General features: G+C 41.1%; 2 protein-coding genes across 4 annotated transcripts in view; one reads left to right on the top strand and one right to left on the bottom strand.

Annotated features, from left to right (window-relative positions):
• Nucleotides 1-3,779: 3,779 nt before the first annotated feature.
• The window catches only part of eno4 (enolase 4), a 31,702-nt gene continuing 12,240 nt past the window's right edge, over nucleotides 3,780-23,241 (bottom strand). For 2 of the 3 annotated variants that reach the window (XM_005459513.4, XM_005459512.4), the window contains 3 exons: nucleotides 16,674-16,735; nucleotides 5,040-5,157; nucleotides 3,780-4,526 (listed from right to left, as the gene is read on the bottom strand). In XM_005459513.4, the coding sequence (XP_005459570.1) occupies nucleotides 4,402-4,526; nucleotides 5,040-5,157; nucleotides 16,674-16,735 (305 nt within the window). In that variant the 3' untranslated portion in view covers nucleotides 3,780-4,401. The remainder of the gene's footprint in view (nucleotides 4,527-5,039; nucleotides 5,158-16,673; nucleotides 16,736-23,241) is intronic. The other variant, XR_002064398.2, reaches the window with a different exon arrangement.
• LOC112842021 (zinc finger BED domain-containing protein 1-like) lies at nucleotides 6,535-10,089 on the top strand. Its single transcript, XM_025897764.1, has 2 exons — nucleotides 6,535-8,228; nucleotides 9,066-10,089. Exons 1-2 carry the CDS (start codon nucleotides 8,056-8,058, stop codon nucleotides 9,793-9,795), a joined length of 903 nt encoding a protein of 300 aa, XP_025753549.1. The 5' UTR covers nucleotides 6,535-8,055; the 3' UTR covers nucleotides 9,796-10,089.

Here is a 23,241-nt window from a genome sequence, read left to right on the forward strand (position 1 = left end):
GAAGGTAGTCACAACTGAGGAGATCCAGAGATCATGGAAGTATAAGAACAGGCACTAAGCACCAAGCATACAAAGGCTCACAGTCTGCACATTCACTATGTGTTTGTGCAACACTCTGCATTTAATCATTAGTTGTTATTGATCTCTGGCCCTCTTCGTCTTTGACCTGTCTTCCTCTCCTCACCCTCAACCAGTTGCAGCCAATGACTGCTCTTCCCTGAGCCTGGTTCTGCCAGAGGTTTCTTCCTGTTAAAAGGGAGTTTTTCCTTCCTTCCTTCCTTTCCTTTCCTTCCCGCCAAAGTGCTTGCTCATAGGGGGTCATATGATTGTTGGGGTTTTCTCTGTATTATTATTATTTTCTAATTTCACTTTTATTTATACAGGTAAATCTCAATGAGAAACAAGGTCTCATTTTCAAGAGCGACCTGTTTTAAAAAACCATACAAAACTACAGCATGTTAAAACTAGAGATGGACCGATCCGATATTACGTATCGGTATCGGTCCGATACTGACCTAAATTACTGGATCAGATATCGGAGGGAAATAAAAAATGTAATCCGATCCATTAAATATCAAAAAAGCACCTCACAAAACTTGCGACACGGCGTAACTCGGCTCATAACCGTAGCACGTCGGAGCAGTGTGCTCACGTGATAGAGCGGCTGTGTGTATTTGTAGCCTCGCTACCAAACCAGCATTTCATCTCCGAGGAAGTTATCCCAGAGAGAAGTAAAGCAAGTGTGTAAGTTCATCTCTGAATGTTTGTAAAGCGTTCCCATGTTAAGCTTAACAACCGATATATGGAGCGACTGCCTCTCTCTCTCCCTCTCCTGCTGCTACTTCAATCGTGAAACTGATCAATGATCAGCTGATCGGCTTTTCTGTGCGAGTCCGTCTCTCTTCTTTGTTTTTGGCCCACTTTGCACCAGAAAGAGGAAACCAGCGGCTGAACAACAGCAGCACGTTTAAGCTTGATAAGCTGTTGTTAGAATTTATTTAATATTACTTTCTACACCAGGATCCTTTTCTACGTAGCTGACGGCTGGTAACTGTGCAGGGGCGGATCTAGCAAAGTGTAGCCAGGGGGGCCGATAGGGCATGAACAGGGAAAAGGGGGCACAAAGACATACTTTTCTTTCTTATTCTCATTTAAAATGTCTCGCTTTTAATAAATAATTTTCTGAATCTTACACCCAAAGTTTTAATCTGATGTAAAATGTATAGAAGTCCATTACTGTATATAGTAACTGTTAAGTCTAATATACCCTAGTAAGCTATAGTACTTTTTCCTTTGGGAAGGTTCCATCTGTGCAGTCTGCAGTTCTGTTGAAGAAAGATGTTGAATCTATTTAATTATTCTTGAAAAATAATTTATTTCTGTGCATTTTTTTTCACACTGCATCAAATTAAAGTTGATTACATCAATTAAGCATCATGAGGTGGAGGGTGGGGGTGGGGGTGGTTCCCTATTTTTTTTTGCTGGGAGTTTGCAACCCTATTAGTTAGGTTGCTTAATATTCCTGCTAAGTACTCTTTAAAATACCAGAATAGGGAGGATGGAGCAGGTTTAAGTTTATTAGATTGATCAGTGTTGCTGAACTATGAAATATTTTGGGTGCAGTGTATTTTTTATAGTTTATAGTTTTTATAGAATAGTTTCAGTGTTGTTGTTTATTTAAACTCGAGTATGAACTTATACAAAATGCAGCAAGATATTAAAAAAACAGTTTTATTGATTAAAAAACACACTATATCGGATTCATATCGGTATCGGCAGATATCCAAATTTATGATATCGGTATCGGACATAAAAAAGTGGTATCGTGCCATCTCTAGTTAAAACACACTATAGTCATTACAATTCATATAACCAATTAAAATAAACGTAACAATAAAAGATTAAGAGAAGAAACAGCCATCCGATGCTCCATTGTCTTTAGAATTTGATTGAAACCCTTCAGTCCTGTTGTGCTGTTGTAATTTGTTCCAAGCAGAGATGGGCAGTAACACATAATTTGATTACTTTTTTCAAGTAACGAGTAAAGTAAGGGATTACTATTGCAAAAAAGTAATTAGATTACACCCGCCCCACTCCTGCTGAACAGGTGACAATAGATTTAAGAACTGCTGGGTCTTTATTTTTTACCGTTTCACTTGCATCTATCAAAAAACTATTTGATTTTATATGCTGGAATATGCAGAAAATAGGTTTAAATGTTATACACATTTCTTCCAGTCAGAGACTGTTGCATATAATTTAATTTTTGCTGGATGCATAAAATTAAAAGATTAAAACTCATAAAACAATTTTAAAAAAGAGACTTTTTCATTTGATTACAATTCATATGATTGGCTGAAAGGTCTGTTGCTTTATTACACATTCAGGTTTTGTATCATGTTTTTTAAAAGTAACTAAGTAATGGAGTAACTAATTACCATTGAAAATAAGTAATCAGTAAAGTAATGGGATTACTTTCTTGGAGATGTAATCAGTAATTAGTTACTAATTACTATTTTCAAGTAACTTGACCAACACTGGTTCCAGGTATAAGGAGCACTGTCTTGTTCTGTTCTTGGGAAAAAGGGTCATTGTACGGTCTTTACCTTACAACATAACTGTTATTGTGATTCAGCGCTATTTAAATAAAACTGTACTGAAACTATCCAGGACACAGCAGCAGATGAGAAGCTGGGATGGTGTACAAGAACATCTGTGCTGCATGTGGAGTAGAAGCCTCTGATTCTTGTTGAGAACGACACAGCTGAGGTCCTGTGGGAATTCAGTGGTGGTTAGTGGTGGTTTCCAAAGACAGAGGTGGCCATCCCAGTGGACAGCCACATCAGGAGCATGCATACTTTCTTTCCCAATTCTCGTTACTAGTGTTTTGCTTTTAAATCACAAAAGCTCTGTAGTACTGTACAAGAGATGAATGGGACGACAGTGCAGTGTCTTCAAAACTCATCTTAGGATTCACTGTTTAAAGGTTTTCTTCACCGATAAAGTGATCCAGAGTCAGGTGTCAGTATTAAAGCTTATCCCTTTCCTTGTCTTCTTCCTCACCTGTCCTGTCTTTGTCTTTTTCTACCTCTGAGTGAACCGAACCAAACAATAGCCCACTTTAACCCCTGACTGTGGCACCATAAATTGTGCATGAATTATAACCCCTGGTGATCGGTACTATGTTCAATGATAAAGTGATGTGACAGACACATTGATGCAGCTTTATGTGTCTGGTCCATACAGCTCCTCCACCTTTGCAGGAGCTACACCTCTGGGTCTTTCCTCTTCTGTTGTTACACACAGACACAGTCACTTCCTCCACAGGATGGGAGCCATCAGCGGAGCCGACAAAGGTGCTGCCCAGTTTCGAAGCTCATATCCCATGCTGACAAGGGGCAGGCAGTGTTTGATAACGCCGTCAGCGCTCTGTACTTGTATATGTCTGTTTATCAGCCTTTTCTTTACCCAGCTCTTTTAAAGCTTCCACAGGCACAGCAAACACGATGACTCAACAACTGTCACACTCTTAAATCAGATTGCTAACAAAATGTGTCACCGTCAGCTGTGACATTAAAATGTTTCACTGTGGTCTCGTCTTTTAGTTCTTTAAAATTAAGACTGCGATAAATGAACCTCTTTTCAGAGCTGTGAAATTAATTCCATTAATTCGATTTTCAGTTAAATCTTTTACTGCCTGGAAGATATTCTGGATCGATGCACATACAAACCTGCAGAAATGGAGAACAGCAGGAAAACATGCTTCTGGGCCACGCGTGATCATTTTCTCATTTATTTGCTGATAAATGCAAACACTGAATACACACTGACACTGAATCAAAATCTAATTTCATCCCATTCACAAGATTTTTAGAAAACTTGACCTATGACCTTGAGGTTGAGGTCACTGAGACACAAACCTGTCTGAGATTTTTAGTACATAAACCTGACACTGATGACAACACACCATCATTCTTTTACTGCTGAGGAGTAAAAATACAAACGTTTCCTTCAAACACCATCCAGCAGATTTAGCAAAGATATAAAAGCAAATCTTCCATGTGGAACTTATTTGGGGACTTGAACTGACATGAACTTCTGTCCCTTAAAATCGTTCTGGTTTTTATTTCAAATTAAAATGACAACATTGTACATAGCACTGTGTGTGATTTCCTCCCAGTCTGAAACTCAAAATGTTAATATATTTGATAAGAACTCATATTTCAAACTGTTAGAGACACTTTTCTCAGAGCTGTAAACGTAGCAGAATGGCGCTGACACACTGGTGACCCAGGATCGATCCACAACGGTTATAATCACCTCAGCAGATTATTACAGGTGGTGTTAATTGCAAAACTGAATTGTGAAAGGTAAATATATTATATTATCATGAAGACACGTTCAAAAATCTGTCTGAATCAGATGTGAGCTGTGTTCCTCCAATCCAGACCTTGCTCCCTCTGTGGTGCCTGAATGCGTATGTGGGCTGTCAGGGAACAGTGGAGGAGGGTGCTTCTCCTTAAAGACTGGATGAGACAAAATTAAATAAAGTGAATGTACAAAAGCTGGAGCGTAGACACCTACGACAACTGGATGGAAATAGCATTTGTACTGCTGCAGCTGAGGAACGTTAACCCTTTCACTTTGTGTAGAATGAACACAAACATTAAACACAGATAAACATGCTGAATAATGCCGGCTTATGGCAGCTGATTACACAGACATGTACTCATCTCTCATTAACCCTCTGCTGCCCCTGCCTGCTTTTTCTGAAATGATGGATGGGAAAGTATTTGTCCTTGTGTGTAATTAGGTGGCCAATTAACAGATCCAAGGTAGGGGGTTTTCACTCTTCCACTCACACTCACACACACACACACCGTGTCCTTTCATATCCAGCAGTAAGAGAGAGACGTATTCCCAAACACAGACACTACTACTACCGTTCTCTCTCTCTGGCTTTGTCTGGCCTTGTTTCTCTGTCCAGCCCAAAAAAAAATCACAAGGAAGGCTGATTTAAAAAAAAAAAAAAAACCTACCAAGGATTCCCTGTTGGGCCAGTTCTTCTTCTATAGAAATCAGCCGGTTGTATTTAGTCATCCTCTCAGCCCCACTTAGACCTCCCAGTTTGACATAGTGCAGGCCCAGACCCACAGCCTGAACGAGAAGAAAAGCACAGTCTGAGACACAAACAGCAATATTTAATCTATTTACACTGCTTGTTAATCAAAATAGATGAACAGCTCCATAGCAAATGGATGGATAGTCAGGGTTATTAGTGGCCCTTGTACAGGTCCAGTTTTTTATTACTTGATATTTGATCTCCTTATCTTAATAAACAATCCTCCTTGCAATTGTTACCTGAGATACTACTCATTTCCATGAGTCTGCTTAAAATGGAGTTCAGAACAGCATCATACAATAGATACAATAAAATGCAGTTTGTAGTCCAATGGCAGTCTCTGGTCACTTTTTGTGCAGCCAACAATTCTCTTATCTACTTTTTGTCATACTGTAATATAACAATTCTGAGCTTAACCAAAGGAATTAACTGAACATCGAAAAACTCTTTTGTTCTCGTCATCATAGCAAACTGCATCTTGCTAACATTCTCAAATACATCTGATGTTAATAATAAATGGTAACATGGCTACCTATATCCATTACTCTGAAATTAAAACAACAATAACCTTTTTATTTTGTTATGATTAATCACTATTAGTCATCTAAACTTTGAAATAGACAACATTACATGAATGCAAACACATAAATAGACTAAAACAAAGACAAAAAGGTAACAAGAAGCACCCAAAGAGCACAAACCTCTGCCAAGGCAACTCACGCTCCAGGGAGTATTTACAAAGCCCAGACTTTTATTGTTTCACCTTTTTTTTCTTGACAATACACGCCACACTTGTAAGAATGATAGTTTCTAAATTATTTCTAAATTAAGCTTTGTTTCAACTTTAGACTGATAAATATGTAGCTGACTTTGAAGACCTTGGTGGACATAAGTCAAATATCAACTGATAACTGATGTAGTGTTTTTCAGTGGGAGAAACGTTTTGCCACTCATCCAGGTGACTTGTTCAGTCTCAGCTGACTGCAAGACTGAAGAAGTCACTTGGATGAGTGACAAAACAGGATCTTAGCTCGGTCATTCTCCACCATCCTGGGGGCATCTCCCAGTTTGACCTCAGGACTTCCAGGTTATACTCGGCACAGATGTTCCTGTACACTATGCCGGCCACTTGGTTATGGCGTTCCATGTATGCCCTGCCTGCTAGCATCTTCCACCCTGCTGTTATGTGCTGGATTGTCTCAGGGGCATCTTTACACAGCCTGCACCTGGGGTCTTGCCTGGTGTGATAGACCCCAGCCTCTATGGATCTTTTGCTCAGAGCTTGTTCCTGTGCTGCCATGATTAGTGCCTCTCTGCTGCCTTTTAATCCAGCTTTGTCCAGCCACTGGCAGGATTTCTGGATGTCAGCCACCTCTTCTATCTGCCGGTGGTACACACCATGCAGGGGCCTGTCCTTCCATGATTGGTTCTTCTCCTTGCTCTTCTTCTTTCTCCGGTTCTTGCTGCCTGAGGTATTCTCTAAGCTCGCGGTCGGTTGTGGCCATCTTCCTGATGTACTCATGGATGTTCATTGTCTCATCCTGGACTGTGGTACTAACACTCACCGGTCCCCGGCCTCCATCATTTCGCTTAGCGTACACTCTCAGGGTGCTGGATTTGTCTTGAGGTCAGTGGCTTCTATCTCCTCCTTTTGCCAGCTTATTATCCCAGCTAGGTATCTGATCTTTGTATCTGATAGGGGGGGGATAGATCTTGATAGCCTGGATCTTGTTCTTACCATTCAGCTGACTCCTCAGGACTTGCATGACCCTCTGCAGGTATTTGGTGATTGCAGCTTTCCTAGCGGCACCTTCATGGTTTCCATTTGCCTGTGGGATTCCCAGGTACTTATTATTGCCCTCAATGTCTGCAATTTTGCCTTCTGGAAGTGCGATCCGCTCAGTTCTGACTACCTTCCCTCTCTTCGTTACATCCGACTACACTTCTCCAGTCCGAATGACATTCCTATGTCACTGCTGTAGATCCTGGTGGTGTGGATCAGTAAATCGATGTCCCATGTACTCTTGGCATACAGCTTTATATCATCCCGCATGTTGTTCGCCACATCCCCATTGAATTCCTGATGAAGGCTTTTAGGGTCCTGTTGATCTTGTACAATTTTAGGCATTCCAGGATCCACCTGTGGGGCACCAAGTGATAGGCCTTCTTGTAATCAAGCCAGGCAGTGCACAGGCTGGTCAGTCTGGTCATCCAGTCTCGGGCGACTGCTCTGTCTACCAGCAGCTGGTGTTTTGCTCCTCTGGTATTCCTGCCAATTCCTTTCTGTGCCCTGCCCATGTATTGACCCATGTGCCTATTCATCTTAGCCGCTATGATGGCTGACAGGGGTTTCTGGTACTGAGGCAGGTTATTGGCCGGTAGTTGTACGGGACTGGTCCCTTCTGGGGTCCTTGGGGATCAGGACTGTCCGGCCTTCAGTTAGGCATTCTGGGTGTGTCTTGTAGAGTTGGATGTCTCGAGACCGGTCTTTGGTCTTGGTCTTGTCTTGGTCTCAACGGACTTTGGTCTTGGTCTTGTCTTGGTCTCGGATCCCTCGGTCTTGTCTTGGTCTCGCTGTCTTGGTCTTGCTGTCTCAGATCAACATAGTGGTCGGGAGATTTGGAGTCAACAGTATCCATGACACACAACGTAACATTCGATAATGTGTCATGCGCAAAAGCATCAGCTCTAAGAGCCGTGCTTAGAGAGTGCTTTGTAGTGAATCAGATGAGTCGACTCCCATTGAGTGAGAGCCGGCTCCTCACTTAATTTCCTTTCACTGCTCAGCTCTTACACAGTGGCACACAGTGGCTCAGCTATGCTCAAATCCCTCCATATTGTGGCATATTATTATTTCGCCTTTCACGCCCTTCAAACACAACAAAATGCAACCTGTTAGATTGAGCAGTAAGCCAGGTCAGTAAGTTACAGAAATGTCAGCGACTTTGTCTGTCATAAAGTTTGCGTTCACAGAACACAAAGAGTTTTCGGTAAATGCAAAAAAGAAGCATTCGGCAAAATGCAGATTTTGCAAAGTCTCCTTGACCGAGACAGCCGGGACTACCTCAACCTTCACCAGGCACCTGGAGCGCAAACACCCTCAAAGGTAAGCTAGCCAGTAGCCATCTATCCATCTTCAAACTCTTCTACTTACTTTTCCAACCTCAGATGACATGGTCATGTTTATGTAATATTGTATGTATAATGTGTTCTTTGCGCGATATAAACTATTTAGGGACAGATTTTTTGCAACTGTCTCTGCAGACTTAACTTTTCTTGTAAAGATTGTAACTAACATTACATGCTAAGTACAGGTAGCTAGCTCTAGCAGTGGCTATCAGCTACTTAAACAGTTTTCACTAACTTTAGGTATTTTGGCGAATTCATTGAGCAGAAATATATCAAAACCGTTTCAGTGAGCACTTTAAGGGCTGGTATGGTGTGGTTTGTTATCAACTTTAATGGGCATATTTATGTGGTTGCTGACTCGTAAGGAAGGACGGGCGTTTCAAGAGTGTCCCTATAACATTGCTAGGCTAACAGCGGCATTCTCAGTTATTTTGTATTTGTGTAACTTCAGACTTTACTGAGTAGTTCATTTCTTGTCAATACAGCTGTGTCTGATAGCTGACTGGCATGAGGAGACTTAATGCAATATGCAAAGTTAATACACAGACATTTTATCTTTTGTAGATTCCATTCAACTGTTTTTCTGTTCTTGTTATTTAAGGTCTTGCAACCCTGAACACTCCAGTATTTTCATTATTACTAGTTGTGCCTAATGATCTATAAATGTGTCACACTGGATTGGATTAGGTTATTTTGTATGCAAAGACCTGCCCTCATTGATAGGTTTAAAATTACTGTGCTTGTAAGATACAGTAGTTTGTTGTGGTTGAATAGAAACAGATGTCTTACAGATTCCTATTTCCCTGTTTTGTAGGTACTTGGAGTACAAAGCAGGATCTGCAACATCAGTGATAGCGGTCAATCCCACACAGCCTCAAATATCATTGTTTGCTCCAAGCATCCACTTATTTTCCCCAAATTCACCCAGGCAACAGGCTATCACCCAGTCCATCCTCCAGGACCTTATAGTTGGATGCTCTCTCCCCCTGTCTATCGTTGAGAATTCACATTTTAGACACTTCCTGAATGTCCTGGATAGCAAATACACTCCTGTGTCTAGGACCACCTTGACAGAGAAGCTGATATCTCACCTTGTCACTAAAGTGAAGGGTGACATAATCAAAGCCCTGGAAATCCAGCCAAATGTAGCAATAACAACAGACCTCTGGTCTGACTGGAGGCTTCAGTCTTACCTGGGAGTTACCGCTCATGTTGCCTGCAAGAACAAGGACTCTTACAGTTTACAATCATTTTTGCTTGACTGTAGGCGTTTCACAGGGAAGCACTGTGGCGAACGAATCGCCTCAGCATTTGACAACATAGTTGAGGAGTATGGCATTGGGCATAAAACAAGCTACATTCTGATGAATAATGCATCCAATATGAAGCGAGCCTTTAAAGTCAGGATGCCAGAAGTAGAGCACCCTGAAGGTGACAGCAGTGATGACCTCGATGATGAAACAATGTGGGAGGATCAGAAGATTCTGATCCGTGGTCAACCGGTGAACGTCTTTCTTGCTTTGCCCACTCGCTGCAACTCGTAATCAATGATGGGATGAAAGAGGTAAAGGCAATAGACTCTGTGCACCTTATCATATGCTACTTCCGGTGGGGAAACTCCTGTAGGGCGCTTCGTTTCCGGTGTGATATTCGCTCCTTGTTTATTGCCGGTTTTTCCAAAACAAGTCAACCAAATGGATGAATCAAGTGGCGATTTACATTTCTTGAGATGTCTTGGGCATTTACGGAATATATATGTAGATGCTGTTCATAGACCTGTCGATATTTTTCCCCCGCGCCTCAGAGAAAAACAGAGAAATGATTCGATTCAAATTCTATATTTCTTAGTATTTGTAAACAGCAGTCCCTCGTTTATCGCGGGTATGTTCTAAAAATAACCAGCGATAGGTGAAATCAAGTAGCCAATTTTATTTTTTGACGATTGTTGGGATTTAAATATATATATTCTTAATGCTTATTTGCTGATTATATTGTTTTATGTATTTTAATGAGAGGGCCAACTTTAAGTGTAAACTAGGTCAGAAGGTGACAGGTCGCCCTGGCAACAGACTTTAGAAAGGGGAAGTTTAGTGCAGAGCTGCACAGGAAGTAAAACACAAAGAAAGAGGAACTGGTACTATATAAGGAGTTGTTTTGATCGAAACTATATGTGACGTAGCAGAACTATATATACACATGCAGCTTGTAATGCTCTCAGAACTGTGAATGCGTGCTTGTGCTGCAGTTCTCCATTTCCGGAAATGTAAAATAAAGATCATTTTTTGAGCTTTGACCACCCTGGGCCTAGTCTTTCTTTGCCGCCAAAAGAATGAAAAGAACTAAATTTAATAATTGGTGCCGAAACCCGGGATTCTTTTGCGGCTGAGAGGTCAAATTCGGCGCTTAAGGTTGGATCTGATATGAGGTGGACAGGACAACGGTCTAAAAAGATTTAAAGGTAGGCACAAGCCTGTTCAAAGAAAATGCAAATTTGTGCACATTGGATGAATTCTAAATTATCTGTGCGCCAAGTGGAAGATCTAACCGTTAAATTGGCTCAGGAGTGGTGAAATTAAAGTAAATTATAAAATCTGTTAAGTAGATTTCGGGTGACATGTCCATGGTAATTTTGAGTGAAGTAAAGTAAAGTCTGGGAATATTTGATGAAAGCTTATGTTGTTAATGATGGGGTGAAGTTTAAAGTTGATGTGTTGAATATAATCTTTTCAGCCAAGTGAAAAGAGATTAGAGAGTAGGTAATTGGACATTGGTTTCAGGGTTGGAGTCCCTTTTGGTCAGAAGGCTGGGCCTGGACATCAGTAAACTGGGTGTTAGAGTCCCCAGTGATGTTTTAAAAGTTATTTAAATTAATCTAGGACGGGGGTGGGACCCCTAGGAGTGCACACAAGTTCAGAGGTGAGAACCTCCCCCTTCGCTCCGGACGCGGGGCAAGGTCCTGCGGCGTCAGGGTATCTCAGTTGACCACACTGCCAAGACTTGGGACCTTGGTTAATGGTCAGTGGTCAGGGACCACTTTAGTGCGCTGTTTGGTTGAAGAAGCGGGGCTTCAGGCGTGACCACTTCAATGTGGACTGACCGGTAAAGCTTTAAGTAAAGCTTCAGGCAGCAGTTAAATACTGGACGCTAGTTAAGTGGAGTTTTTGGTCAAGCTGCGGGGAGCGCTTTTAAATTAACATAGGACTTAGAAATCTGGCCCCTTTGTCCCAGACAGAGAAGGGTGAATCGATCAGCAAGGTGGGCGAACCTGGGCTTAGAGGCTTTTAAATGAGTCACAACAGTAGGATGACTAGCACTACAGGAAGATGATGTGAAGTTGTGATATGGAAATGAAAATAATTTATCTTGGCAGTCGGTGTCTTTATAAATGTGTGACTGTATAGATGAAGTGTAAAATTGTTATTTGAATGAATGATCAAAGGTGCACATTGTTTTGAAACTGTGAGAGAAAAGGGTGTGACGTGTGTGTGTGTGTGTGAGGCGATTTTCTTTTAAGGAAGCTCAGGGAAGTGTGCAAAAATGCTGATGAAAGTATGGTGTGGATTGTGCTACAAAGCTGAGCTGAAAGAATGGTGATCTGTGTGGAAAAACTGAATTGTGCTGAGGATTTGTGCCAAAAGAGCTCTGTTAAGTACGCTGAAGATTTTGATGTGAATGCTTGCAAATGCAAAGAGTATATTTGTGTGCGTGTGTGTATACTGAGGGTGCATTCTTTTTATATGAAAACTTCGCACAGTTACATAGGGTCTATAGACTGTAAATATAAAATAAGAGTTCGGTTAGGTTGTAGAAACAGATGAAAATCCAGTGAAATAAAGAGTGTGTGGGTGTATGAAAACTGCTGTGTGTGTGTGTGTGTGTCTGGCACGAAGTGTCTGGCAGGAAGTGAACAAGTTTGCATGCCCATAAAAGGAAACTGGCTGATGTGTGTAGTGTGCCTCGAGTGAGAGAGAGACGTGTTAAAAATCTAGATAGAGGAAGCGAATGAATGTATTAAGAAATAGTAATGAAAATGATATTAAATAAATGTTTTAGTGTGTTAATCCAGGTGCCCATGGACTTGGCTCAACCTGAAAACATGAGTACAGCGGCAAAATGATAGATTAACAGAATCGGGACGAAAACAGGCCAGGCTTTGGCTTAAAATTTGACAGCTTCACCTCTCATTCTGTCCTCATCCTGAGAAGAAGCTTAAAGGACAGCCAATCTCCTGATGAAGACAGAAGACAAACACAGCAACACCATGTACTTGAAGAATTAACAGCAGGCAAAAAGAGCAACTGACCTAAAACACTGAAGGGTCAAGCAGAATCTATGAATACAATTGTGGATGGAACATGCACTCTGAATTACAAGCTGGGAAATTGAACAGTGAGATGACTGTGTGAAAGCACTGGACAGCACTGTGCACTGAGTTTCATATTTGCCATGCTGAGAGTTGACATCCAAGAAAAGACTGAAAAGATCAAGAGAGAAGGAATGGAGAGAAGAAACAGCTGATTTGGGCCTGTGTTTGATCTGGGAGGCCACACAGGACACTGTGAGAACAGGGACGAGGACCAGTGAGAGGTGAACCTAGACGTGATACAGTGAAAGCATATGGGAAATTGGATTGAAGATTGAGACTGAACTCATGGAGGTTTAGAAGGGTCCAGAGCATCACAACAGAAAGGCGGAAAAAAAAGAGAGAGAGAGATAAAGAAATAAAGTAATAATTACATGAATGAATAGAAAAGACACATATACAAATTGTCATATGTGAAATTATTTATGGAGAGAATAGTAAATAAAATAGTAAATTATTAAAATAGCAAAATCAGTAAGGGTATGTGATACTAGCCAGTATTGGAGGGAGACAGGAGCAAAGTAAGGAAAGTAAAACACATTTTGGTTAGCTGTGATAAATTAAAAATGAAAAGAAGTACCACGAGACAGAGAATCAAAATGAAATGAAAAATATGGAAATTTTGTATGAAGCACATGACTGATAACTGTTCTGTCTTAAGTTTTGTGTGGTATAACACAGATTGGATCATAAGTCCCGAAGGAACTGAGTTTGAAATGTGAAGTTGACGTTAACACACAGGTTTTGTTTCTAGGAAGTTTCGAGGATGCAGGCTCTGGGTGGAGCCAGGAGTTCAAAACGATTTGACATGATGATTAAACTGATTTTATTCCTTAACCCAGGTTTGCAGGCCCGGAGCAAATATATGATTTTCTGGGTGTTTGATAATTTAGCTATGGTAAAACTTACGCATAAGTAATTGCTTGTATGCTTAAACTTAATTGATTGAAAATGTTTGTTTTCTCTTTGATATTTTGGTAGAATAAGGGGTTATAATGCACGCTTACGGACACAGATATTACGTAGATTCGTTTCTAGGGTAGAGGTGAAACACATTTTGCTTTGTTTTTGCTTAGCAAGCAGTGATGCAGAAGGTGTGAAAGATAAGCATGCCCTGAATAGGTCGACAGGAAACATCTGGAGACTGAGACAGCCATATAGGGCAAAATGTGGTTGAGCTTGTAACTGACTGTGTGTCTGCAAAAGTAACAGTTTTGTACAAGGCGTGCTCGAGATGATCAGATAAGAGAAGAAGAGGGCGAGCAACAGGAAACTCCTGGAGGGAAGACGGTGAAAGTGTGTTCAAGGTTGTCAAAAGTGTCGCTTACACAAATAAATAAAATTGAAGATTATATATGTATAAATGATAGACCCTAGAACATGATAGGTTGAACCAAGTTTGAATAATTAAGAGAACAACTGATGAACATAATAGGTTATGGAGGCGTAGCAGGGAGAGGTGTTTTGTTTATCCTTTACAGGAGAAGATTTCAGGACCACAGCGAAACCACGGAGGGATTGGCGAGAATCCAGGAACCAACCAGAGAAAGGGACATCCAAAAGAAGCACAGAGAAACCTCACAGAAGAGTAGTTGTTTAGATTGTAAAGAAGATTAAAAGCTTGTTAGACAGAGGTTAAATGTGAGCATAAGTAATGAAGAGTAATGAGAGGGACTTTAGTAATAGTTGGTAGGATTTTTATTTTATGTCAATTGCCCAAACACAGTGTTAAGGCCGGATATGCGCTACCCGTTAAAGGGGGTGAAGAAACCAAGAGTAAATATTTGATAGAGGGAACAGGTTAAACAATAGAGACTGTTTCCAGAGAGTGACAAAAGTAATGTAGGATCTTTTATTAGGAAAAGCTAATTATATCTGATGGGATTTTACAGTGAGTACTGAGGGAAGTTAGAAGTGGGTTTAAACTGGGATTCTAGTTAAAAAGGGGGTAATACCTACGGTAGGACAGTTCACAGACCGGCGTAAACGCGAGGTGCTGTCTAAGAGCTTGATTTATTGGTTTGATTTATTTGTTGTGGATAGAAGTAATTATGCCAATATAATAAGGGAACATTGAAAACATACGACCCGTTGAGGGGACGGATGACCTATATGCTTGGACAATGGAAAGGTTTTATTTTTCGGCATGATTTGTTTTGTAAACACTTTAGTTATTATTCTCACATAAAAGTAAAATTGATGGGATAGATCAGGGGTTGTGTCGTCTTTTAAAAAAGACGAAAAGGGGGTCTGTTGGGATTTAAATATATATATTAAACGTTTCGTCGACATTGTTGTGTTTGTTGGGGAAAAAACGTACAAATATACGGTACTGCACTTCAGAGTCACACTGCTAGCAATCGATGCAGCGATTCTGTACTGTACAGGAGAGACGGCACGGAGGAGATCGACAATGGTCTGCAGCCAATCAGGACGCAGGACACAATGTGATGTAAAAAAAAAAAAAAAAAGCATGCAAACTTGCACTAAAAAATCTGAGAAACAGTGAGGTGAAAGGTGAACCGCGTTATAGCGAGGGACCACTGTAATTTTGAAGGTAAGTCACAACATACCCTTCGTAAATACTAATATATAGAAACCCTCACCAGCAATCATTCATTTTTTGTGTGGCTTTTTTTCACGGTTTGTTAACATGCTGTGTAGGTGTGTACTTGACTAGCTGATATCGACATAACGGGGGAAACATCTGGCTTTGACTATTCTTCACCTGTAGTTTGAATTGATCATTAGATTTTTTTATGACACAACAGTGGTGAGTGTTCCCACCTTCTGCTCTTTGTAACTTAACGCGATCTTTCCGTTTTCGTGTTTTGGACATGATTTTGGAGTATATCCTGTTTTCCTTCTTCACCCCAACCGGTCGCAGCAGATGGCCACCCCTCCCTGAGCCTGGTTCTGCCGGAGGTTTCTTCCTGTTAAAAGGGAGTTTTTCCTTCCCACTGTCGCCAAAGTGCTTGCTCATAGGGGGTCATATGATATGATTGTTGGGGTTTTCTCTGTATTTATTATTGTGCGATCTATTGTACAATATAAAGCGCCTTGAGGCGACTTTTGTTGTGATTTGGCGCTATATAAATAAAATTGAATTGAATTGAATTGAATATATCTTCGCAGTAGCGATTGACCGCAAAGTAAAGCTTGGTCCGAGGAAATGTCTGGGACTTCAGAAGCTGGCTGATGTGCGGAAGCCCTAGACCTTCTAGAACTGCTAGAGTGCCTGGAGAGGCCCCTTGACACCTCCTTGGCACAGCAATGACTATCTCGGGCCTGCTGTGGTAGTCCAGCTGCTTCCAAGTCAAACATCGCTGCAGGGTCAACAGGGAGTCAATAGTCTTGGTCATCCTGTCGGAGCTGGGACTGAGACAGCCAATTTCCCCAATTCAAATCAATTTTAGTTTGAATAAAGCGATATCGATTCATTAAATCCCGAATCTAATTTTAAATATAAATGTATTTTGCCAGAATCTCAGGTTATAGGGTATATCCCTGGACCTGCTCTCATTTGCTCTTTTAGCTGTTTGGCAAGTTGTTGAAATAGTTTCCTGAGCTTTAAGATAGATATCCCTTTATTTGCACGTGAAAAATAAAGGGCTAGGTATCTGGCCTAATCTTAATTTATAATATTTGAAAAAAAATTATAATGATTTGGAAATGCGGAAAGATTGCCATGACATGGAAATCATTCTAAGTGAGTCTGTGCCGATAAGCACAATACTTCTGAAACTGGTCAGTGCAATAGTGTGACTCAACTGGTTACCAGCTGGTTGCATTCTGGTTACACACAAAGCGAGGCTGCTAGGCACGTATCATTTTTCAGCTAAGTCACCACCATGCAGAAATTCTGTCACTATTTGTAGATGAATATCTGTTTTAAATCTATGAGTTTGGCTGTACTTTTAATTTAAGTAGTTCATGTAAGTTTCTATTTAATGTTAATTTCTGTTCCAGTAGACGTCTGCCGTCTGCTTATACAGAAATTCACATTGACACTGTTCGTCACCATGGTAGCATCATTCAGAAACCAGAAAGAAGACTTACTATATCTGACAAAGAATCCCCATTGCATGGCTCACTGCATGTAGTTCCCATCAACACAGAACCTGTATGTCAACAAGACACAAACAGACAGTTAGCTGCTATAGCAATGCACCATAGTGGCAATATTTTCCAATATTTTTATAGACTTATAGACTGTCAAACAGGTGTTACAACATTTGCTGGAAAACCGGCTATTTGTTAAAGCTGAGAAATGTGAATTTCACATGGAAACAGTCTCCTTCTTGGGCTTCTTTACTGAGCAGGGGAACATCAAACCGGACCCAGTGAAGGTCCGAGGAGTACTCGACTGGCCCAAACCCCCAGATTGGAAGCAGCTCCAATGCTTTTTGGGTTTAATTAACTTTTATCGCAGCTTCATTTGGGATTCCAGTAAGACTGTCTCATCTCTCACTCACCCTGACCTCTCCCAAGGTTCCCTTTCAGTGGGATCAGTCTGCTCAGGCTGCTTTTAATCACCTAAAGCAGCGTTTCACCTCAGCCCCTATTCTATCTTTTTTTTTTTATAACTTTTTATTTATTAATTTACAGTATAAGAATACAAAACATTAGGTCAGCATGGAAGACGTACACAGTCTCAACATTAGTATATACTTATATCAAGGTAATATTCAATTATTCAGTACAAAGGGAATACACAATCCATTTTTCCCAGAGCTTCTTGAATTTCTCAAGCTCAAGTCTAAGAACAAAGGTAAGTCTCTCCATACCAAAAATTTTTTTCACTATCCCATGCCACTGGGCCAGAGTTGGAGGGTCTGCCTTTAGCCATCTTCGGGTTATGCCCTTTCTGCTGCTAGCCAAAAGTATTTTCAATAAGTAATTATCTTTATGTGGAAGCGCCTTAGGTAATTTGCCAAGATACAACGTATCAAATGAATAGTCTATTTTTATCCCGATTATTTTGTTTATCTCAATGGTTACCTCCCCCCAATATGGCTGGATTCTTGGGCAGGCCCAGAAGACATGAAAATGGTTTGCCATGGGGGAACCACAACCTCTCCAACAAAGGCCCTGGCTCTGTGAGCCTGTTTGCTGAGCTGTTAGTTTAGGAGTGATAAAAAATTTCACAACATTTTTCCAACCAAACTCTCTCAAGGACCTTGAATTTGCAGTGGTAGCCTGAGACTCACATATTCCAAACCAGCTGTCCTCTGATATTTGTGAGCCTGATTCCCTCTCCCAGTTTTGCTTAATATACAACGTAGTGTGATTTTTAGAGGCTTGTATACATCCGTATATTTTTGAGACCAACTTATTAGAGTCCTTTTTTTTGTATGCATCTTGAAAGATATGAATTAGATTGTATTCGTTTTCATCTCTGATTAGTAGCATCTTGTTGTAATAGTCTCTAACTTGCAAGTATCTATAGAAGTCATGCTTTTCCAATCCGTATGTATCTGAAATAGTTTTATAGCTTTGAAATCCCCCGTTTGTTGCTAGTGAACAAAAAGAAGTAATTCCTCTCTGAGTCCACTGTTTAAAGGTCCCATCCAGCCTGGCAGGCACAAATTCCGGGTCATAAGCTATCCAATTCAAGGTCTTAGCCTGTTTTTCTATTTGTAGTTTCCACACTACCCTGAACCATAGTTTCAGGGTGAACCGGGTCAAATGGTTCAAATTTTTGTAAAATTTTTCAGCTTGGTTTTTATTTCCTAAAAGAGACTGTAATGGGACGTCTAATTGAGTAATTTCCATGGTTTTCCATTTAGCCTCATAATTTGGGGAACACCAGTTTACCAGGGGTTTCAGTTGTGCGGCATAATAGTAATCTTGTAAGCACGGCAAAGCTCTCCCTCCCTTCTCTTTTTTCAGCTGCAACATTTTGTACTGGACCCTCGGTCTTCTGCTGTTCCAGATGAACCGTGAGATCCATCCATCAAATTGTTTTTGGGGTATCTCCAGGGGCAATGACTGGAAGAGATAGAGAATTCGAGGCAGAATGTTCATTTTAATTATTTCTATTCTATTACTCATATCTAGGGGGAGGAGAGACCACCGAGTCAGGTCAGATTTGATCTCTTTGTTGAGGGGGCCATAATTGATTTCATAAAGTTTAGACATGTCTTTTGTTAGGTTTACTCCCAAATATTTTATTGTGGGAGAGTCCCATTTGAAGTTAAGTTTCTTTTTGGTTTCCGGTCGAGGTATATAATTGAATGTAAGGGATTGAGTTTTTTGAATATTCAGTTTATAGCCAGAGTAATGATTATAGACTTTTAGCAAGGTCATCAAATGGAACAAGCTTGATTCAGGATTTGTAATAAAAAGTAGAACATCATCCGCAAACATACAAGTCTTGTGTTCTTCTCCCCTGATAATAATTCCTTGTATTTCAGAGTTTTCTCTAATAGCCTGAGCCAGAGGTTCAATGTACAAGGCAAACAGGGACGGGCTCAAGGGACAGCCCTGGCGTGTCCCTCTCTTCAAGTTAATATTTTGAGACAGGTGACCATTAATCCTGATCCTGGCTGTTGGAGAGTAATACAGTGCCTCAATACATTTAATGAAGCCATCCTTGAATCCGAATCTTGCTAGTACCCTAAATAGATATTCCCAACCCACCGAGTCGAAAGCCTTTTCGGCATCTAAACTGACCAACATTGCACTAATATTTTCTGATGTTATATGATTCATCACTTGTAGTGTTCTCCTTAAGTTATCTTGAGTCTGTCTATTTGAGACAAAGCCTGTCTGATCTAAGTCTATCAGCTCCGGAATAACTGATTCCAGTCTCTTGGCTAATATTGAAGCAAATAATTTATAGTCCACATTAAGGATGGAAATTGGCCTATACGAGCTGCATTCTTTTTTATCTTTGCCTTCTTTTGGGATAATTGAGATTACTGCTTCTCTCCAAGATTGTGGGGCTACTCCTGTTCTTAATGTGTGATTAAAGCAATTAAGCAGCACTGGTGTTACTTGCATTCTAAATGCTTTATACCATTCGGACGGATAACCATCTGTGCCTGGTGCCTTATTCGCCTTCAGCCTTGAAATGGCTTTATGGAGCTCTTCGGCAGTTATCTCAGCCATGAGTTTTTTATTTTGTAATTCTCCTATAGATGGTAGGTCTAATGAATTTAGAAAGGCATCTATCATTGTAATTTCTGCTATGGGAGGTTGGGTATATAGGTCTTTGTAATACTGTTCAAAAGCCTGTTGAATATCATCTAGTTTACTGCAGATAATTTGTGACTCAGGGTTCCTGATTTTATGAATTCTGTTCCTGTTGTTTTTGTAACCTCCATGACAGAAGCTTCATCGCCCTATGTCCCGTCTCATAATACTTTTGTTTTGTAAATTTGAGGGGTTTTTTCAGTTTCCTCGTCGTAAATGCCATTTATATCTTGTTTAATTTTGTTCATTCTCGCCAATATCTGGGGATCTTTTTGGTCAACGTGTCTAGTCTCTAGTGATTTTAATTCCTCCTGTAGCTTCTCAAGTCTATTCTGCTTTTCTTTTTTCCTGTAAGCTGTGAGGGCAATAATCTTACCTCTAATGACGACTTTTGCTGCGTCCCATAGAGTATTTGGAGATACCTCACCATTGTCGTTATTTTGTAGATAAGTTTCAAATTCCTGTTGGATTTGTGTTTGTACTGATTTCTCATTCAGAATACTGGTATTGAATCTCCAAAGTGTATTTGTCCGTTGTTTAGCACGGTGCAGGGTTAGGTACACACCTGAATGATCAGATAAGTCTCTGACACCTATTTTACATTCCTCAACCTTATGCCAGTCTGATTTATACATAAAAAAAATAGTCAATTTGAGTATATACTGAATGGCACGCAGAGTAATAGGTAAACTGTTTATCCCCTGGATGAGAGGCTCTCCACACATCAATCAAACCCAGTTCTGTAAGCATGTGTTGGACCATAACAGCATTCGAATTTTTCTTTTGCCGGTGGTTGGATGAATCTAGTTTTGGCTGGAGTTGAACATTAAGGTCTCCACCAAAAATCAAAACTCCCCGTGTTTCCAAAACCACCAAATCAAATAGCTTCTTATAGAAGGATTTGGAGCTTCCTGGCGGGGCATATACATTAAATAATGTTACTTCCTCCTCTTCTAATTTAACCTTTACCAGAATGAACCTCCCTTCTTTGTCCGTTACCTCTGAATACAATTCAAAGTTAACAGCGTTGGGGATCAGTATAGCTACTCCTCTTTTGCGGCCCGATTTGTGAGACGAGTAATAGGTATTCTGGAATCCAAGTTTTTTTCAATTTTTCATGTTCTAAAGAAGATAAATGTGTCTCCTGCCAAAAAATTACATGCACCTTCTCACGTTTTATTTTGGCTATTATTTTGCTCCTTTTAATCGGATTATGTAGCCCATTTACATTTAGCGTGATTATTTTATTTTCCCGATGATGCATATAACTTTTTCAGTCTGTGGACCTTTGTGCAACATCACCCATGCTAACCAGAACATGAACAAGAACAACAAACAAGTAAACCAAAAAAACAAAATCAAAGGCTTCCAAGTCCGAAGTTCAGGTGAAACCTCGAGTTGAGAGGAAATCCTCGTGCCAGTCGAGGGCCTCTCACCAGTGTCAGGGAAAATACCCAGCACCAGTATCCTTGTTTTAAGCCAGAATTGCCCAACCGGTACTAAGTTCCTTCTTTAACAGGCTTAGGGAGTAACTGTAAAAAAGACTCTTCACAGAATATTTGGAGAGCAGAAGGACACATGTCATTTGACCATTCAGAAGCCTAAATGTATTCAACCCAAGTAATAATAAAAGTAAAATAATCATTTTAGGCAGGGTCATATATGGAATACGTGGTGAACAAGTAGAAATAGTAACAATAAGAAATATTTTTTTTCCTTAGATATAGAGTTCAGCTTAAACTGTCCTGTGCAAAACAGTTTTCATATTGTTGGTAGATTTGCTAAGGAACAATATTTCATCCTCCTCTCTGCATGAGAGCAGGATACCTCACTTTAAGGCTCCAGTGGGGATGTGACGACCCTCTTGTGTTCACTCGCCGGAGTCGGACGTTCCCGGAGGGGCGCGGTGGAAGCTCCGTAGCTTCTCTCTTATTCGCCGCCGGTCCACCGCCTGTTTGCTGCGATCTGCGCCGACCCTCTCCCACATTGCTAATCTCTGCTGTTTCGGCGCCGTGGGGCCTGGTTCCTTGATTTCATCCAGGCAGAATCCTCTGTTCTTCAGGTCATCGGCTGCCTCTGCCGCATTCTCGTAGAGTTTGGTGCCGCTGTCAAAGAACACCCTCAGCTTGGCTGGATGTGGCGTTTGGAAGCGGAGTCCTTTGGCTTTGAGCTCTCTCAGGATCCCCACGTATGCCTCTCTTTTCTTAAGGATGTCTGGGGGGTAATCTTGGTCAAAGTAAATCCTTTTCCCTTCATAGCGGACATCCTTCTTTCTCCACGCTGAAAGCAGTACCATCTCTTTTACTCTATATTCCAGAAAGCACAGCACCAGTGATCTAGGCGGAGCGCCTTCTCAGGGCTTTGGGGTAAGTGCCTGGTGGCAGCGCTGGATTCCGAGGTTTATTTCCGCAACCGGCGGGCCGATTTGAGCCTTTATCAGCTTCGTTACAAACTCTATCAGATCAGGGCCCTCTGATCCCTCCGGTACCCCATGTATGCGGAGATTAATCTGGCGTGAGCGTGATTCTAGTTCGGTTAGCTTTGCTCGCAGGGTCTCCTGTCTCTCCATCATGAGAGCAAGTGCCTCCTTAACCTCCGTGTCCCATTCTTCAATCTCGGTTATCCGCTGTTCTGCCTCCTCTACCCTTGCCGTGGTAGCCACTAGCTCCTTTGTAGTTTCTTGAAGTTTCTTGTTAATTTCTCCTCTGAACTCGTTCAGTTCCTTTTTCATATCATTGCGGAAAGAAAGTCGAAACTCACTCATTTCACTTTTAAGGTCCGACCTCAGAGCCCAGATCTCATCGTAGATAGCTAGCATGAAGGGACTAGCTTCGCCATTATTCTCCTCTCCGCTGCGAGTTTCCTCGACTAACTCTCCCCTTTCCTGTCCCGAGCTTGGTTTGCCTTTGGTCTTTTTTTGTTTATCCCCATCCATGTCAAGTTTAGGTACTGTTCTTTGTGTCTGAATATTCTTCCAAGGGGATTATTTCCAACCGACAAGGAGCCGTAATTTTCAAGCAGCCATTTGCTATAGCGCCCAACCGGAAGCCTCCGGCCCCTATTCTATCTTAAGCAGATCTCTCGGAAGTAGACGCCTCAGATTTAGGTGTGGGGGCTGTTCTCTCGCAGCAGTATGAAGGTAAGCGACATCCTTTTGCTTACCTCTTTCGTGAATTCAATGTGGGGGATAGAGAACTCCTCCTCATCAAGTTAGTTTGTCTTCGAGATTTCACCTGTAGACTAATGGCCAAACCGAATGTACCTACCAGGAGTTGGAGGCAGCACTTCACTGTGTCACCTCCACCAACCAGAGCACCTGGAGTTCTTACTTCACTTGCATCAAATATGCCCTAATTAGCCTCACGTCTTCTGCTACCGGGCTGTCGCATCACAGGGCTACCAACCTCCGCTGTTCCCAACAGTATGGTTC

The sequence above is a fragment of the Oreochromis niloticus genome, linkage group LG13 (assembly GCF_001858045.2).
Source record: "Oreochromis niloticus isolate F11D_XX linkage group LG13, O_niloticus_UMD_NMBU, whole genome shotgun sequence".
Classification (NCBI taxonomy): Eukaryota; Metazoa; Chordata; class Actinopteri; order Cichliformes; family Cichlidae; genus Oreochromis; species Oreochromis niloticus.